Raw genomic sequence first — 20,184 nt, forward strand, 5'->3', positions numbered from 1 at the left:
CTCCCGTCTTCTCCCTGCTTGGCTGAGCTCCTGTCCCAGTGAGGGATTGCCTGCCTCCCCCCGGTCTGTCCTGGCTGTTAATGAAAGACTGACTCTGCAGGTGGTGCACGATGCCTACATGAACACTTGTTTATGCTTCAGAATGTTTGAAAAGTATGCTTGAGAAAAGTGCAATTAACAATCTGCTTGTAATATTCCCTTCTCTCTCAGACTGGAGGGTTATTATGAAAACTTCATAGCTTCCCCTAATTTGGCTTAATTATCATCTTTGATTATTTATTTTTAATTTTTTTGTTTCTGCCACCTGTTTTGTTCATAATGTTTATAAGTTTGGATGTCGTCAGCGTATGGGTACTGCAAATGCATATCCCCGTCTCATGTGGGTCCTTGGTCTGCTCTTCTAGTAGCTATTGCGGGAAGTAAGTATCCTTCTCAGCACCATACTGTCTGAGGATCTAATTGCCAGTCATTTCCAAGCTGTTCATCTAAGCTGTAATTATGCTGAGGAGCTAAAGACAGACTTCTGCTTCTGTAGTGGAGTTCTGGCACTGCGTCCCATGAGCAGCTGACATGTTGGTGGCGTATGTCAGCATCTTTAGACTGTGGGCTCGTTAATATGTTGGATACTGAGTAAGGCTGACGGTGAGCCAGACTGCTGGACAGATTCTCATACATTTTTCTGTCAGTAAATGTGACTCATGCAGGTGTTAACCCCGTCATCAAATTCCATCCCAACCATGTTTCATCTTCCTGCGTGATGTGGCTAAATTATACCTTAACATCTCAATAAATGTGAATATATAATTGAAAAGTGAACTTATTTCAGCAATTCAATAAAAAAAAAAATAGAACTCATACAGAGTCAGTACACAAATTGACATATTTCAGTTATGTTTCTGTAAATTTTGATGAATGTGGCTTACAGCTAATTAAAACCCAATGCAGGATTGTGGGTGTTGAACTGAATGAGAGAAACAATTTCAGGGATGGTGGTTGTTTTTTCATGGTGTTGAAAGGGAAGGGAGATGTATCCAATATTGGCATATATCAGTTACTGGTCATAGGAGCAATATTAGTACTGGATATCAATTTCTCCTCAAAATATTGACATCAGTGCATTCCTAATAGATGTTTTGGCAACGGACTTACTTTATTGACAATGCAAGACACCTGCAGAACAAGGTGCAAAAATGCAACATTTAAAATCATTTTCAAATAAGTTTTCACAATAATCAAATATCCCAAATAATAAATATTAAATAAAATGTTGGGATATTTTCTGCACTTTGAATGGCTCAAATTCAGAGTTTTCCATTCATTTTTGCCCATTTTGGAGCATAAGTACAAATGCTCACCAGGAATTCATGACTGTTGTTTCTAAAGGGGCCTGTCTTTAAATATTAAAAATGCAAAGGAAATGGATGGATACACAGAATGAATGATGGATGAATGATGGATGAATGCAACACTAAGAAGTTGCCACTATTTACTAATGTTGTGATGCAAAAATCACCAGTCTTATTCTTATTAACACACACCTTATCAGAGGAGGTTAAATCTATCTGTGTGTACTTCATCTGTTATGATATTGTCACCAGTTTTTACTTTTTATACCTCTTTATAAACAAAAGTGAATGTTGTACAGAAGGTCTTTAAAGGCATGTGTTTTAGCATCTTTAAATCGTAATTAATTTAAAGATCATCCCATTTATGCATCAAAGACATCTCAAAATAATCCAAAGAATATTTCTTTAATATGCTTAACAACAATGTAAAAAAAATAAAATAAATAAAAACAGCTACAACATGAAAAAGAGTAAAACTAAGAGATGACAGTTTAGGCCTGAAAAGTAGGAACATTTCTGCTTGTACTAATCACTGCAACAGCTTAGTAGATATCAGCTTACAGCAACGTTTGGTCAGATTTTCTCATAAGACGTTTTCTTTTCAAATATATACTTAGAACATTTTTACAAAAAAAACACTCCACCAGAAGGGAACATAAAAAGATTTCTTGAACTACATGAGCATGAAGAACAAACTCCAGAGCCAAAGCAGTTCTCCAAACTTTCTAACTCTCTTTTTTATGCCTCTTCAGGCTCATTCACTCTAGCTTTAGCTGCAGCAGCTCGCCATTCCAAACACTCCCTAGATTTAATAAATAGATCAAGTCAATAATTGTGGATACAAATCCAAATGTGGTTGCACTTTAACCTACCAGGCACCTTACCTTTGTCTATTTTTGCAAATAAACTGTAAGCCATACGAGGTGAGGTGCTTTAAAGACTCAAAAACCAACAGTGATGGAGAGGAACATCAAGCTAAAAGTAAAACAGCAGGTAGAGCAGTGCACCAGTGGGGAAAGTGTAATTGAGCAGAACATATCTTGATGTTCTGGTGAAACACTGCTTTCCTCTTCTCCCTGCAGAGGATGAATCACACCATTGTCTGAGTCACTAAATTACATAAGTGCTGTGGAAAACTCACTCAGTTCATCTGCTTAACATAAAAGGGCACTAACTGGATGAATGTGGTTTGACTGAATGAATGAGGTGTTGCACACATAGATGAAATCGCCTAAGATTGCTGCTATTTACATAACCAAACTGATTATTTCCTTCTCAAAATTTTGTTAAAAGGCCTCCACTTTGGGAAGTTTTTGTGACCAAGATTAGTTGTTAGCAATAATCAGAGCAGATCCATCAAGGAGTGAAATTTGATCTATCTGAGAGTATGTTCTGCCCTGTTTTCTTTTAGTTTCGTGTGGGATTTAGTAAATGAACGCCTTTTTTTGTCGAGTGCAACAATGCATGCGGCTCATGAGATGAGACGAGATATCGTGTTGGGTTCGTGAGAAATAGAGAAGAGTGCAGCATTATTTTTGTTGAAAGTCCGGATTCAAAACTTCTTTGCAATATACTTTGCAGTTGTAAGTGTAGAAATGTGATCTGCGCTCTGTACAAAATGTAAAAAAACACAAATGAAAACTGAAATAGACTTTTTTCTTTAACCCCAGGAAGGAGATCGGAAGCAGATGACAATTATAATATTCTTGTAAACTGTCATCTTGTCAGGTAAATAACAGTTTGTAACAGTGCCATCATGCCACTGCCAAGTGAAAGACAAGGCACTCCACTGAAAGTCAGGTTTAGTTCCTACAAATGCATACAGAGCCATCTTCTGAAATCAACAAATAAATGTAAAGCCCACCAAATAAATTTATGTAAATTACCTGAATTGTAAAAAAGCAGTTTAGAGCCAACAGAGAGCGCTGAACCCAATGCCAACTTCAGAGTCTTTAAAGACGATTTGTTAAACAATCGCAGAATATGGTGCTTATTCAGCTTATTAGTGTCTTGTCTGTCTTTCAGTCTCACTGTTATTTTAACTGAGCCCTTTAGATTTTAGCATTGATAGGAAAACTCCCAAGGAGATTCTAGGTTCAGCGTTGTTGGCACACAGTGGTTAAGCAGTCATTGAATTCTCAGTGGTTACAAACTGATTGATAATTTCAATTTGAAACAGCTTAAAAGCGGTGAAGGTTTCTTCAGTATCTTCAATAGCACAGAAAAAAAATTACTTTTCTTTCGGGGATAAAAGAAGTTGTTAGAGGAATCTGTAAAGACGCTAAATACAACGACTTGGCAATAGTGACATAGTAGGGTAACTGAAGAGCTACTTCCCTTCTTACTTCAAATTAAGAGTCTCAGGCAAAGATGCACAATGGGGTCAAGCTTAAAGCACTTCCTCTCTCCACCAGACAGAATTACATGCTGGCGGTAATTGGACCCAATTTTGGCGTAAAATATGTTTTATTATGTTGCAAGATCTCATTACAACCCTCCCAGTTAGATGCCGCGTAAAACATCATGTTGCAGTGAACCATATAAAACAGTTGGTGCCACTGTGTTAATGCTTTGTTGTGTTCCTATCCATGACCCATGTTTTAATGTTTGTCATCAGTTGCTTGTCTTTGCATGCCAGACTATGGCAAGAATCCTTGTGGTGAGAGTGCTTGTGGCATGACAGATGCAAGGTGTGGCACCGACCAGATGGTAAAAATCACCATTAGTGCCTGCATTTAAACAAAAGGAATGCTTTTACCCACGACGGTTTATGGGCACACGGACCGAGAGATTGTAAGTGGAAATGGCCAGAACCTAGACTTCTCAGAGACTGCAAGGAGCCTAGACGAGAGCAGACAGACCCGAGAGGTTCAGACTAAACAAGACTGCATAATTAGAGCTATAATTCAGCAAAGCGGTGTCCTTTGCAGAAAGGGCAAAAACGGCATCGTTATTCAGGCACAAGCGAAACTGTCTCTGTGTGGCACTTTTGTCTCTGTACAGCCATTTGCAGTTGATAATTTATACTGTCGTGTGTAGAAAAAAAGATGTGTCTTTTGGGAGGAAGAAGAAAGAAAAGACTATTGTGGAAAAAAAAAACAGAATCATTGACCAAGCAAAAATTAAAAATGTCCAATGGCCTGGACAGAACACAACCCTGCAGAGAGTTGTTACCATTTATCAGGGAGTACTCACAGATATCTGGCGATTCATCAGAGCCGTCTGGACAGTCCTTCTCCCCATCACAGCGCCAACCTTTGGAGATACAGGTTACATGGTCCTTACAGGCAAACTGCTTAGGGTTGCAAGTCTTGGGAGGATCATCTGATTTGGGACCTAAAAAAAAAAAAACCCAAAAAAACATAGGTGTTATCAGTTGTAAATTTGTCATAGCTGTGTTAAAGCTCATGATAAATGTCTGCATTATTTTGTTTTAAATGTGCAGTTTTCTACAAGTGTAATCTATGTAGAAAATATTCAGCTTCGAGTTATACAGATTTTATCTCAGCCGTGTAAAGCAACACATTAAGGTTAATCTAAGTTTACAAAGACATTTTTGTATCAAAACTACTCAAGGGCACACTAAATTTAAAAAAAGGAAGGTTTTCATCTTGGCAACCAACAGTGGTGCCTTTTATTTGAGGGTTTGTTGGTTGTTTCTCCTTCCTTTTGCAAACATCTAATTTCTTTCAGCTTTTTTTTTATTTTTTATTACCCTTAAGGTGTTTTTCAATTCTAGCCACAAAGGCTCTTTCATGTGTCACAGCGAAGATATAACTGGGCACTCAGTCACCATCTGACCCATGGGAAACTGCTGCAGTGCACAGTAGTTCTGGGCAGCTAGTCAGCACAGATTGTTGAGGTGTACCACAGGCTAGCAATGCCACAGCAACACTCCTGACCCTCCAAAAGCCTGACCCCGCTCCCACGATTCTCTTCTTTTTCTTTTTTCTTCCCAAAAGCAAAAGGAAAAGAAGCTCCTCAAACTAAACTTTAACACATCGCTCTGTCAATACTCAGTACCCGTGTCGTACATTAAAGTTTTTAACGTGATCTCACTTGAACTGAATATGTAAACTATATAAAATATGCTTCTTTTCAACCATGAAGTTTACAAATTATACCCACTAGATTTCACTTTTCAACATACCTGGTTAGAGGCACTTTAGTCTACAAGATGCATGCCTTTGTCTATGCTTGCCAATGGATCTTGCACCACATAAGAGAAGGTGCTTAATAGTATAGTTAATATGACTAATTACAGAAATTTATAATTATAGAGAGGAAGCCCATAAACTAAGAGTAAAACAGCAGTTTAAGAAGTGGACCAGTTGGAAAAGTTCAATTGAGCAGAAGGCCACATCAGGTGATGCTCTGTTAGCTGAAAACAGAAAACTGTAGCAACAATTCACATTGGCTCAGTTAAAAGTGGAGAGTAAAAGATGGTCGTGAGAAATAATGGAACCATGTTGCTTTAGATCAACAATTTAGACTGGTGGTGGTGCTCTATTTTATGGTCCTGTGTATTCAGGAGAGCATTTCCGCTTCCAGTTCGATTCTCACCAGGCAGGCGGGGGTTTAACCCAAACGGCTAACATTCTGTCACATTGGGTGACAAAAAGCGTCTTGTGTCTTGTCAAAACCAGTGATGTTTTTCTGTCTCCTAAATGACTGGACTGTGTTGTCCCACAAGTGAAGGGCGCCCAGGAGTGCTGCGGTACATGTTAGCTGTATAGGTCGTTTTTGCGAAGGAAACAAGTAAAGCAGCGAACGAAACTGACCCGCCATAGTACCAGCTGAGCGTTATAAAATAAACTACATGACTTATTGCTGATCAAAACGTCTCAGGAGTGTTTCTGACACCTTTTCTAATTAATCCCAACTAAGACAGATATGAAAGTAAAAAGAGTCCAAACAGGTACTACAAAGATTTATCTAAAACTGTGGCTAACGACTGCATATTTGTTAAAGAGAAACTACGATCTGTTACAATCAGCATCAGGAGGTGTGATTTGTACAATTGGAAATTGCCACACAGCTGTGATAAGGGTATGTCTATTTCTAGAAGGAAAAATATGTGGTAGAAGATGTTTTTTGCCAAGCTGTCAGTCATCTTTGTCACACCCAACAGAAAATAGGGTTAGGGTTACAGAGAGAGAGAGAAAGTGAACCCAAACTATATAAATAGGATGACTTCAAAAGTCGTCAACCTATTTAGGTAATTGTCAATGTTAACACTCATGGCAGCATTGCAAAGTTATTAAATCTTGTACTCAGTAAGACTTTAGGGGGTGATTTTGGTTTGGTTGGCTCCCCAAAATCATTGCAAAGAGCTCATCTAAATGAATACCTGAGGACTATATTTTAAACAACCTCGAGTCATGTTAGCACCTCGAGCACAAAACAGATAATTCTGTTGATTTAAGTAGGATCACACATCAGATTTCCAAAACCACTTTTTAAACTGTTGTCAAAAATAAATATCTAAGGTTTATACCCAGTCTTGAAAAGAATAGAAAAGTAATGATTTAGTTGTTTTCAATCCCCGAGTATCAAAAATACTAAATATTGCGTAGAAAAGTGTTTGATTAACCCGGCTTGTTTTTGCCCTTTCATTTTCATTTTCTTTGAGGTCTAGTAATAATTCATAAATTCAGTGTTTTCTACAATGATTTATGACCACTTGACATTCTCCCTGTTTAATTTGCTACATGTCACACTGGTTTTAACATTTTACCTTTTGTTTTTGAATGTATGAATACTCATCCAAGAATCTAAATTTCACTAACTGTTGAAAAGAGTCCCTGCTTCTTAAAACATAAATCGAAGGACCAACACCGCTTCTTTTTTATTTCGCAAACAAAATAAAAATGTTACTAAAATTTACAATCTGTATTTGGAATAATATATCCCTCACTTAGATCTGATCTAACAAAGTCCAAATGCCATAAAAGCAGCCAAATGACTCTATTCGACACTCTGAAAATCAGAAGTCAATTTTAGCATTGTACTGCTTTAATGTTTTTGAGATGTACTATTAGTAAGACCCAGCTAATATTCAAACAGCTTCAGAGGGGAAAAAAAAGATTATATACAAATGTTCAGAATGTTATAAAAATAAAAAAAGAAAAAGAAATCAATACATTCAAGTCTATTAAAGTCTGAAATAATACAATACAATATCTAGCAACCCCTCTACAAGAGGGAAAGCTTTGTTTTATGTGTACATGGGGGAAAAAAATCTCTTGCAAAGTGGGACAAAAGCAACCCATGGTGGCCATCTGAGTGGGGGGGAGGCTGTTGATGCTTTACAGTCCGAGGAAGGACAGCGTCGAAGGACTCATTGTGATTCCCTGCAGGGACTCGGCCCTCACTCAAGCCCTCAAGCCCTGGATGACTTGCTTTCCTATGTACTTGGCAGGCGGGGAGGTGTTTGAGGTGGGTGGCGGAGGGGTGGAGGTGCACAGCAAGAGGGCTGCGATGTGACTGAAATCACAAGAGAGCAATGGAGCTCAGCGTTTCATTGCAATCACGTCCTTTAGGGCGGTTGAGCCAAGGTGGTTAGACTCCGCTCCTTTTTCATGTGGCAGCGCAGGGTGCGTGAGTCAAACAATAGGACTGTCACGTTCTTTGTCCACACAATTAGAGGCTGAAGGGCTGAGCAGATCCCCTTCCAGCACACGCATTATTTGAACAAAATCTTGACACTCAAAGAGATTAAGCGGCGGAGTTGGATTTCAACGTTTAGAACAATGGCATAGCCCTGGTCTTTATTCGCAAAATGTCGAGCACACGGTTTACATGACACACTTTACGGGATGCTACAAAATAGGATTTTGACATTTTCTAGATGTTTTAGCTCAGAAATGACAAGTGTGTCTCAATAAATTAGAACATCACTTAAAAGTTAATTAACTTCAATTCTAAAACAAATATATTCTGATAATATGCTGACGATTATGGAACATAAAACACTGAGTTCAACTACTCAGAAAATTAACATTACATGAGTTCAAAACGACTTATAATGCAAATGTTAAAGTGTACAAAATCAAACAAGAAACTGCTGTTCAACACGTAGTCATGGACACCCTTCAAAAGGACAACATGAGATTAATGGAAAGTTGAGTGGAAGGAAAAGCAGTCGCAAAAGGTTAAAATAACTGAAACTTTCAAGAGATTGTGGAGCAAAGCCCGATCAAGAATGTGAATGAAATGATTCTTGAGGTGTGGACTGCAGATGCACATGCAGATGTTTTCAGGACATTGCTTCCCTTAGCTCTAAGCCACATTCATCAACATTAGAGTTTGAAAAACATCACTCTGAGATAAATTAATCAAGTTAAGACTTTTTGAACTTACTTACTAAAACAAAGTACGTTTTTGACTATATGATGTGTAAAGCTTGTGGGGGAAAAAAAAAAAGTAATAAAACAAAACACACGACAACACCAAAAAGGTCCAAACTGGTTTGGCTTCACGTCAGCTTACAGAATAGGAAATACAGCTGATTAAGCCTTTTTTATTTGTTGTCAGTCATTCTGCCTAGACAACCAATATCCCGGCACTGCATTAAATTTGTCATATGTAGGCAATGCCCTAAAGTCCCTGGTTGCTGTGAGGAGCAGCTGTGCTGAGCCACTTGTTCCTTATGAGCCAACATAAAACTGGAAATAAAACATTGTGGGTTCTAATTATATCGTCGTTTTACACACCAGCATAAGATGACCGCAGAGAGGAGGACTTCTGAGTCTGATTGGGAGCTTGTGGCTAATGAGGGGTTAAACCCCAGGGGTGGAGGTTCGAAGGGGATTTACAGCCGTCCCCTTCAGCAGTTTTCTTTCAAAATCCATCTGTCATATCTTTAACAGAGATGTGAATTACTAATCCAGCCCGACAGGATTTTTTTTCTTTTATTTAAAGTGACTGTTAAAATGCTGACAACTTCAAAGGCAGTTACAATTCATACTGGAACGTTAAACTCATACATTTTTACTGACGAAAGCAGACAGGGAACGCATTACGAACTCAACAGAGACGGATCCAGCGGCGAACAGTAAAATGTACACATTTTCTCACTTGAATCCATCCAAACCTGATGTGTGTTGTCATTACAACACACAAGTACATCCTGACAAAAGCTAATCACCCTGCTGTGCCTACATGAAACAACTAGACCAAGGTTTTCTCATCAAAAAAACACAACCTAATTTGAAAGTACAGGACCTGGGAAAAAAAAACAACTCAGAAATAAACTGAGTTATTTAGGACTAAGGAAACTATATTACAGAGTAATTCTATAAAATTAATTGTAATTCCCTTTCACTGCAGCTTGGACTGTATTTACAAAATGGTTTTCCAGCCAGTCCTTTCCTATGTTCTAACAGGATTTCTTCCACAATTACCCGGTATTTAGCCTTTTCTAATCAACGCTAACGATATCCTTCCTTCTGAAGAAATGAATCCCCGTAGCATGCTGCTGCCACTGCCATGCTTCACAGTGAGAATGGCAAGTAAAGGGAGACGTGTCACAGTTTTGCACAGAGGTCAAAGATGTCAAATGTGGTCTCATCTGACCAAAGCACCTTGAGGAAAACCTGCTACTCTTCCAGAAACGCTAAATTTGTGGAGCGCATCACTAATCACAGCTCTTGCCAGGGCGGTCAGCATGGTTGGATGGTCATTTCTTTGTGGCTCTGCACCATCTTCTCCCTGAGCCATCCTGCTGTGTTCTTTGGTCTTTTTGAGGTTGTTTGTTCACCTAGACGTGTCGGAGTTAAAACGCATGTTTATGTATGTCACATTTTTAAGGTTTTTATTTGTAAAATATCTTAAAAACCTTGCATCCTTTCCTTTACACTACAAAACCATCAGCTACTTTGTGTTGGATTATCATATAAAATCCCAATAACCTGAAGTTTCTAGAGGTTCCGTAAAACAAAAAATAAAATGAGAGTGCGACTGCTTACTAACCTTTTTTCCAATCGCTATCTTTACAAAGAGTCCAAAAAAACATGTTTTTATTTTAGCTTATTAAGTTGTGAAATGCACTGCATATTGAGGAAGCACCATAAGTAACAACATCTTTTGCTAAGCTAAACTGGCTCACAGGCTCATCCGTAATTTTGTCACTGAGAGATTTACTGAACAAATGTTTAAATCTTGAGCTATAATACACATAATGCTGTAAATCCCTAAGTTACTTCCTGGAATGTGGATTCACCGGCTCTAGTAGGGTGACTGGATTTAACTTTTGAGCACACTGCCAAGCCTTATTTACCGCAAGCTGCCCTTCCTTCTGCATTATATTCTGAACAGCATACAATGGATTCCTTCCCCCGCTGCCCCCCACCCCACCCCGAGCACGATGCATAGCAAAAACCATTACATCCGAGCAAATGCATAAATGTACACTTCTAAAGAACCGTCTGTCCCAAGAGACAGATAAAGTACTCTCAAGGCCATCTGTTCCTTCACACAAGGCAATTTAAGTGTCTCCCTGTTTTTTATGTAATCCAAAAAAAAAAAAAACCCAATCTCAAACGCTGAGAGGAAGTCTCAGGGATGAAATAGGATGCAGTGGTGAGTAAATGGTGTTGTGGCACCAATTCATCAGCCAAAGTGATGAAGGCCTCCAGACACCATCACCAGCTGGGATGAAACACTGACCCCCACCCCTCCAAACCCCAAGCCAAACCCAGACCAGTTCCCTCTTCCTAAATAAGGCCATCCTCCTCCACAGATCAACTCCAGAACCATGCAGCACATTCCAGCACCTTCTAATTGGTTTCATGTGTGGAGCTTTGACTAAGAAAAAAAAAAGGAAGAATAGCTTTGCTTTCGAATTCAAGGAAATCTTCTGAAGTGTGACGATTTGGAAAGGAGTCCCTGGCTCTGCTACACTCATTGTGAGTTTTGATTTACTAAATGCAGGCACATCAGGGAGTCAGGTAACAACATACAAGGCATGTAGGGTTTCCTTTTGATTCCAATGGGGAATGCTTCTCAAAATTACTGGATCCAAGTATTAAATGGAGACATTTATAAGATTGATCAGTGCAGCATGTATTCTGTTAAATGCTGTGAAAAGATCACAATGAAACGGCGACAAAAAAAAGAGCCTAAAGGGTTAAATACAGCAGATAAACGAACTCTGTCTTTATAGCCTTGCTGGGGTGCAATGAGTACAATATGAGGAAGGCCTGGTTCTCATCAACCATCAGCTCTACCCCTTGTGTTCCTTCAATGTGAGATCACAACTTCTAGAGAGACAGGAAAGTAACATGACTGCACTTTATTATTTGATACTGAGGTCAGTTTGGTAGAGTTAAAAAGAACATAAGGAAAGTAGTAGAAAGATAAGCATTTAGTGAGTACTTTAGTAAGTCAGCAACCATAAAGAAACATTTTCCCACTACCTACAGAATGCTTCACATTTAAAAAAGCACATATATTCATACATAAAACCAGAAAACTGTGAAATATTGAAAGCATAAATAAATCACAATATACTTTTCCATTGGTTTTCAAACAACATAATTACCTTTAAAACCCACTTTCCGGGAGAAAGAACAAAAAAAGAAACTACCATTATGATTGATAACATAGCATCTGTAATAGATGCAAATGTAAGTCAAGTTAATCACAGAACCAACCATAGTGTAGCTGTTTATTGGTCACACTGCTACAAAAAAATCATAGAAAACGTAGGTGAAGTCTGTAGCATTAAACACAAGCAGAGGGGACACCTTTCTCCTTACTCACAAACAAGAGCCTTTGTTGGAATGAGTTTTTGCCCCAGGATATTGAAGCTATTTAAAACTTGGATTTAAGGAAAGAGTCCAAAGATGAGGGCCCTTAGAGGCTGCTGAAGCAAAAGAAGCAATCAGACCACTGGGGTGAAAACAGCTGCTGCTTGTGAACATAAAGTCTGTCAAGTAAAAACGTCTTTCTTCTTCTTTTCATAGGCAGTGTTGCTAGTTGCAATTACATTGTCTATTTATAAGGCAGAGAACAGAAGGTTGTGACTGCAGACGCAAGCTAAGTAGTTATGTTTCTTTCCGTCAACCAAACACTAGCACAGGGACTTTTTAGGGCTAAATGACAAGTGCCAAAAAGTAGCGGGCCTAACAGACCTCTATTTTGACACCTACATTACTGCAGTGCAGATAATTCATTTGAGTAAAACCCTATGTATGTGGCAAAAAGTGAGACATTCACCGTCACTTTTCTATAAGGAGCCCAATTCTGATGGGCACCTGACATAAACGATGCTTGTGCCACAATTGTTTAGAGAAGTGAAAGAGCCATAGGATGCCAGACTGTGAAGTCTCTGAACTACTGAAAGCAGAACAGAACAGTTCTCCTGACTTCCTTTTTCTTCCTGTATAAAATCCACAGAATTTGTTAAGAACTTCAATTCAATGTAGAGGCTTTCCCATGACTACTTTTCAGCTGGATGTACTGCGTTATGCAACTTGGTGTTTCAAATGCAACACCACCACCTCCCAGAAACCCATGCAGATAGATTCAGAATCTTTAATTACATCATGAGACTTACACAAGAGACGTGCAGCATTTTTTTTTAAAAAGTTGGGATAAGAGACAAAACAACCAATCTGAATTTTGGACAAACTTGAACACGTTCATGCTGCTTCCAGAGGGGAGTTATTCTACACCCGTTCACCGCTCCGCATACATACACAGCTAAGTGTGATCACAGAGGGACAATCCAGCCAGATTCAACCATTATGAAAACACAATAAAAGAGCCAGAAAATGTAGCCTTGACCACATAAATGGAGGCTTTCACTGTAACTTAAACTCCTGTAAATCCTGGCTTGAACCAGCCCTTTGAAGCAACTGGGGAAAGGCAGGGATGAGGAACTAATCCAGTGGGTTGGGAGAGCAAGATGATTTACTTTGTCTGAAGGGTGATTGTTCCTGTGATTTAATGAGAGCGTCGCCCCTCGTTAGCATCGCGATCAATAAGGCAGGAGGGAGTAAAGTTACTGGCTCTTTGATGTCCTGAGATGTTGCTTCAACATTTTCACATAGTTGTATTCACAGGACACCAAACAATAGAAGAATTAAACATTTACTTCTTATTGCTGATCTTTGAATTGAGGTGAGATCATAAGATGTCAGTGATCCACAGAAAACTAGGAATTCCCGTTAGAACTTGTTGAAATGATTCACATACATGCATTTTGGTAAAATTGTGGCAAAAATAGAGCATTAAAAAGAAAGGTCAAAGAATAAAAGTCCCTGGTATAGATGCAGTAGTTGCCCTTAATCAATAACAGAATATTAATTCCATTTTAGCAAAAGAAACAACCTGATGATGTTACAGGAAAGGTCAATATCAATTTAGAGTTTCAATTAGAGATTCAAACACATCATATATTAATGTTAAGATCAAGGAAATCCAAAAATATATATATATTTAGTAAAAATATGCAATATTCAACAGTTTGGCAACAAAATGTAAAAAAAAAAGGTTTTTGAAAGACTGCTTAATTTAGGATGCAAGTGTTGGATAAACATTTGCTTAAGTGCAAACACGACGGAACTGAGCTTACAGCCACAATCCAAAAAGAGCAGGCTCTGTGACTTTGATTAAAGTAAACAGCTCTGACACTTTGCAGCAGCCCATGAAATTGAGCCCCATCTCCATGTATCAGCCCTTCTGCCCCGACCGAGTGCGAAAGCGGCCAACTGTCCTGAGATCAATCGATTGTCCAGTCAAGCCCAAAGCCAGCAACTCCCGTCGACATGTCAGCGCGCACGTGCAAGAGCTGAAAAAGCTCAGCGCCAGAGAACAGAGACCAGCAGGTTGCCTCTAAAAACAAGCGGCGAAGATCATTGGTCAGGCTACAGCGCCATGTGACAAGTTCGTCAACAAACAAAACAGAACAAAGTCTATATTTTTGCAGCTGCTGAGAAATTACAAGGTTTAAACAGCACTGTCTTCTTATCTCGGGATAGGAAAAGAATATAAAATCAACAGAAAGACTCTTTTTCTGTAATTTGAGGAGTTGGGGGAGAAGTGAATCTCAAATACAAAATCCTATACTTGCTTATTCTACTAAAGCCAATCCATTCCTGTCTGGGATCATTGGCTTCAAATGGTGCAAACAGCAAAAACAGTAATTACAGCAAAACCTTCACAAAGTAATTCGACAAGAACTGCCAACTGATTTCCATCAGATGTGGGCAGCAGCATGCAAACATTAATCTTAACCTGGCTTTATCTTCTTTTAGCAGTCAAACGTAACACAGAGCCGGACGTCGGGGGATAAAACCATGATCTATTTTCAGGCTAAAAGTCAAGAATACCCAGCTGTTATCGCTTCATGGCTGTTTTCACTCTGTGGAGTGGCTCAAAATGGATAACACCTGCAACAAAGACTCTGCTAAAATATGCAGCAGATCCCAAAGGAAGTACTCAGCTAGATTTGACTACAGTCACATTTTTTTAGCACATATTGAAGGATGAAGTGATTAATCGGAGATGTTTTATAGCCGACAAACAGCATGGGGTGTGCAGCCTTGCAAAAACAACTCCAAGTGACCTCCCCTTTGACAGGTTCAATAGAGTAATCCAAGTGATATTACCTGTTGAATTTGGATGAAGACTGTTAAATGTCTGAGCCAGATGTTGTCGGTGATTGTATGGTCTCATTCAAAGGGTCAGGCAAACACACAGGCAACTCAGGAATTTAATGTCTGCAGCCTCTGAGGCACATTTTCACTTACAGGGATTCAGCTTTAGGGAGATCACAACTTCATAATTTTGAGATTTGCCCCTGTACTAGCTTGATTAAGGATCATTTAAATGCACGCATTTAAAAAACAAACAAAAAATTACATTTAAAAGCCATTCTTCACAAGAATCATTATCTCAATAAGGCATGGAAACTGAAAAACTACATATTGAATAGTTTTAGATAACCTTGTGGGGTTTTTTTTTATTATCGGATAAAAAAACAACCATGAATTACATTTAAAAATTAAAACAGACAAAACATATAGAAGGAAAATGATGAATCTGAAATATAGTTGGTTCTTTACATTTAAGATATTACTTTTATTTGGGGAAAATATTCATTAATATGCATATAAATGAATGTCGATGTGCTACAAGGACAAACTAATTCTACACAGAAAAAAAATCCACACAAATAATTCAACTTTATTTACAAAAAAAATCTAATTCCCTGCTAAATATTTTTCTTATATATTTATTTAGGCTTTAACAAAAGAGGAAAATGGACTTGATTACTTGATTACAGTGTTCCCTTGAACAAACATCAAACTTCACTGCTTTTTGTCAGTGAAACTGAGGTGACTTTAGTCTGAATATTACTCTCAGCATCATATGAGAAGAGAGTAATTACTAAATAAGAATAACATATTAAGTTTGTTGCCTGAATGGCTTTTAAAAGTGACTCACTTTTTACTCTTTGAATAACAATCATCTGAAATTCAGCTGAGACTATGAAATATCCTCTCTTTGGTACAAATTAATCATTAAAGAGGCACAGCTGTTGAGATGTTTCAGTTTGCTGCAGGGCTCTTGGTTTTGTGGTTCCTGAATGGATCTGGTGAATAATGGATTACCAAAACTGTTTTCCACTGGCCGATAAACCATGAAATAAAGCAAGACCCTGGCGAAATATGGCTAGTCACTGACCAACATGCAGAGTTTCTATAATAATATTTCAAAATTCATTACTTTTCTCCAGCTCCATTTTCAGCTTCTTCCAGTGTTTTCTATGACATCATGCACATGCAAGTACAAGCCATGTGTCTACTCAAATAAAACACAGATCTGTCGAAGCCTGGTTTGTGATGAGTAACTCGTTCACTTCCTGGAAGTAGGAATTCCAAATTGTTGTTTTGCATCTAAGCTGAACCTTAAGTTCGGTTTTGAAAATAGAAAATATCTGGAAGTCAAACTGCAGTAAAGTTTGCCCTTTTTGGGATTAGACTAAGTCTGTTTCTTCATCCACTACGACATAACAAAACAAGTGCTGTAGTGGTATCTTAGAGGAACTATAAACTGATCGATGACTTGGACAAAAGCTCAAATTGTGATGTGGAAAACTAAAATTATACATGGTCATTCAAGTAGAAAGCAATGTAAAAGGTTGATTTTTCTATAAATTCAGCATTTTATCATGTTAAATAAGATATGAAGTCTGGAACTTGAGACTTTCTTTCATACTCAATTTAAATTTTCCCTTAATTATCCAAATTTGGAAAAGGATTAAATCTAATTACATACTTTTACAGAATTTTTAGGGCTGTGTCCTATTTAAGGACTACCTTTAAGGAATAAATAAAAGACAAAAAAACCTCACAATATGACAATTTTGGCCAGAAATATAAAAAGGTTTAATTCTAGTAGCTTGCCTACTAAAGGAGCACTACTATGGGTGACAGCTGGTCCTTCTTTAGTTTCCAATCCTTGACTGTCAGTACGTTTTACCACTAGAAAAAAAAATTCTAAAAGCCACTTTTTTTTTTTTTTTTTTTACATTCGTGGCAACATACAGCAAAAGATGGGAGAGGGTCAGCAAAGAGGTGCTCTAAGCTCTATACAGCCTGAAAAAAAACTCTGGTATTTACTCTGACATGTCACTACCACGATTTTAAACCGTAGAAACAGTCGGACGGTTGGTTAGCAGTTTTTAAAGTATGGCTTTTTATAACCTCAGAAGTGGTGCACTCGTAGCAAAAGTATGAAATCCACACACTTAACGTTGTGTCTTTTTAAGTAATTGGGGATTTGAACACAAAAACCAAATGTACTTTGTGACCTGCCGACACTGTAAACTCAACAGGTTTCTGCTGGTATTTGGCACAAGCCAACATGCAGGACGTCAGCATGAGCGCCACAGGTTTGTACTTTCTGGAAGATTCTCTTGTTTGTTTGTAGGATCCAAAATCCCTAGGAGCAATCACGCTTTTTGCAAGAAAAGATAAAATGCGACTGGCATAAAATGTTAACCATCTAACGTGAATGTCCGAGGAAAACGGATTGAAAAGCCCTTCGGTGAGCCTGGAAAACTACTGGTCAAGACCACATGAGAATCGGTCTGCTCGGAAGCAAAACTGAAAGAAAAGAGGGAGGTCGCTCAAAAGTCGTGCACAGTACAGTTACTATGCGTCAACTTCAGTGGACTGATTCTTCTCATTTCACTCCCTCCCTCACCCATCCCTTTTTTTTTTCTCAATCACATCTAAGTTGGATTAATGGTCTCCCTGTGTCCAGATGTTGCATAGTGATGGAGGCAGAGGGTGGAGCCTGCATACTTCTGCAACCTCAGCTACAGCTTACATTCTGAGCAGGCCTAATTTATGGAAGATCTGCTAAAATAGCAGGGCCTTTCCTGCTCGTTTTTGCAGACATAAAGCCTGGATGACAGCAATCCAGCAGTTACGCCTTCCTTTCTGGGATGGCACAAACTAAAATTACACATTCGAACTCACATCGCACACAGCCAGGTCATGAGCTGGCACTGGGCATGTTTGGTGCAAATTTGTGGCTGAGATGGTGCCGGAAATAAAGGGAAAATAGTGAAAATGGGGAATATGCTGCCACTCATTGAGAAAAAGCAAGCGGGTTAGCTCAACAGGTCTGCAACGCATTGTCACAGGAGCAATGGTGCATTTGATACCTCATAATTACCAAGAGGGATTCGGGAGCATTAAAGAGCTCCCGGGACGTAAGAGGATAAATACACGACTATTCATTTCACTCTTCAGCCGAAATACCTGGCTGTCACCAATAAACTGTAATTCCCAGGCAGCCCAGGGACGGGATACACGTCAGGACAAGCCACGCCATTAAGGACCAGGCAGATAAACGTTGTTTTCATTTTGCGCCAAGTAACTGAAAACAAACATGAAAGCTGATCCGGGAGATATGTTCCCGCATCCGCTTTTTTTTGTTTTTTTGTTTTTTTTGTTTCTTTTTTGGGATAAGGATGCCAAACGTCTTTTCTTTTGCCTTTTTTGTTTTGTTTTGTTTTATTAATTATTTTTGGGGGAGCCGAAAAGCAGCAGGTTGGTTTGAATGGTTGCTACCAACTGTAGCTGTAAAGAAGATGATGTGTTTGGTTTTGGGGTTGTTGTTTTTTTATTCTTTAGGAAGGGAAATAAACAGCAGATCAAAATTGCGTCGTTTTTGTCTGTAAAATGGGTCGCTGAGGAATGAGCTGCGATGGTACCTGCTGAATATTCAGTGAATAACCTCACTGTCTGCCGTCCTCACATGGAGGCCCCTTTTCTGTCTGTTCAGACAGAAGCCGCTACAAACGCAGGCAGATTTTCAGGCCAAAATAAACCTAAGTGTACCAAACTCTCTCTGGGGAAAGAGAGAAAAAGCTCTCCACTTCAAATGTGGGTTCATTGTAAAAGAAAAACTGTATTTTTTTTTTCTTTCGCTTGACTCCAGCTCTGATGACCACATAGGCCTGTGCACGGATGTTTCTCCCAACCCGTATAATAGACTGAAGTGTCCATTTCTTCTTAAATAAAGAAATAATAATAATAATAAAAAACACAACAGGCTTCTTACCTACGGTGGCACCGTTAGGAGACATGACCTCCAAGCAGAGAATAAATCCCAAGTAGAACAACCTCATCGCCATCTCCTGAGCAATGCCCGATGGCACTGCTGCTAGAACCGAAAAGATGAAAAGTTGGCTGGATTTCTAAAACCGAACCACCTCATCCGAACCTTTCTCAATGGTCCGGGGTGCGATCTTTCCTCCAGTTGCACCCACACGGTGGTCTCTCCAGGCGTTTTTTGTTGTTTTTTTTTTTTGTAATAATAACAATAAAATAAAATAAAAGAGAAGAGCTACTACAGCCCGATGAGGCTAAGGGCGATGCAGCAGCACAGTCATGTATATTTATAACTGATTATCGGCGTTCAAACATGATGCGTAGTGGAAGCTGTGTCTCTGTGTGCTTGACAAGCGGGACGTCCAGTTTTTACAAAAGGAGCGCTGCAGCCGCCCACCCGTCCGAATCTTTCCGTGGCAAACTAAAAGCAGAAAAGAAAATGAAAAAAACGCGTTTCTTCCCAAGGAGCGCCAACGTCTCCCTGCGCCTCTGGATGCATGAGTGGATGGTCAGAGTCTCTGAGCCCCAGCACAGTGGACGTGCCCGTGACGCAACGCTCGAATCCTGAAAATGGGATTACTGAGGGGCAAAACTGCGCATGTCTCCAATACAACTCATTTTTTAAGGGTATGGCACCCTGATTTGTCATATAATAGCGTGACGGCAACGTCAAAGCACATGTTGGTTCTGTTCCACCTGGTGATAGAAAGTCTGCCTTTATCGCGACTCTTTCGAGATTCCTCGTCTCTTTCGGCTCGACCCTCTTAGAAGAGTTGAGCCTTACGGCTCACAAATAGCTCGATTTAGTTTTACTCAGGTGATTTTATTGCATTCACAGTTGGTAATTGTGCATATTTTTGTGTGGTTAAGTCACGTTTTATTCAGTATTTTTCATGCAAGTCTTATTCCATTAGTACCATGTTTGAAGTTCCAACGTTTGCCTTTCATCTCACAGTTTAAAGGTTAAATGTCACTGAATTCCAAAAACAAAAGATCTACATAAATAGATTGGAATGATAGCAAATAGCTGCAAAATACTCTTCAAAGTACAGACAATATTGATTTTTGATTTTAAGAATTCACTTTGTAATATTTGGAGTACAGTACATATTAGATATGGATTTTGTCATGACACTTAAGATCCGGGAATTTTGACTGTGCAGGAAATAGGGTTGTGGGGGGTAGGAAAGCATATGGGTCTG

General features: G+C 39.0%; 1 protein-coding gene across 2 annotated transcripts in view; it reads right to left on the reverse strand.

Annotated features, from left to right (window-relative positions):
- The window catches only part of lrp1ab (low density lipoprotein receptor-related protein 1Ab), a 101,208-nt gene extending 81,659 nt beyond the window's left edge, over positions 1-19,549 (reverse strand). For both annotated transcript variants that reach the window (XM_008413699.3, XM_017305706.2), the window contains exons 1-2: positions 18,933-19,549; positions 4,542-4,682 (exon numbers count right to left, since the gene is read on the reverse strand). In XM_008413699.3, the coding sequence (XP_008411921.2) occupies positions 4,542-4,682; positions 18,933-19,005 (214 nt within the window). In that variant the 5' untranslated portion in view covers positions 19,006-19,549. The remainder of the gene's footprint in view (positions 1-4,541; positions 4,683-18,932) is intronic.
- Between the last annotated feature and the right edge of the window lie 635 nt (positions 19,550-20,184).

This window comes from Poecilia reticulata, chromosome 7 (genome assembly GCF_904066995.2).
Source record: "Poecilia reticulata chromosome 7, P_reticulata-male-v2, whole genome shotgun sequence".
Taxonomy (NCBI): domain Eukaryota; kingdom Metazoa; phylum Chordata; class Actinopteri; order Cyprinodontiformes; family Poeciliidae; genus Poecilia; species Poecilia reticulata.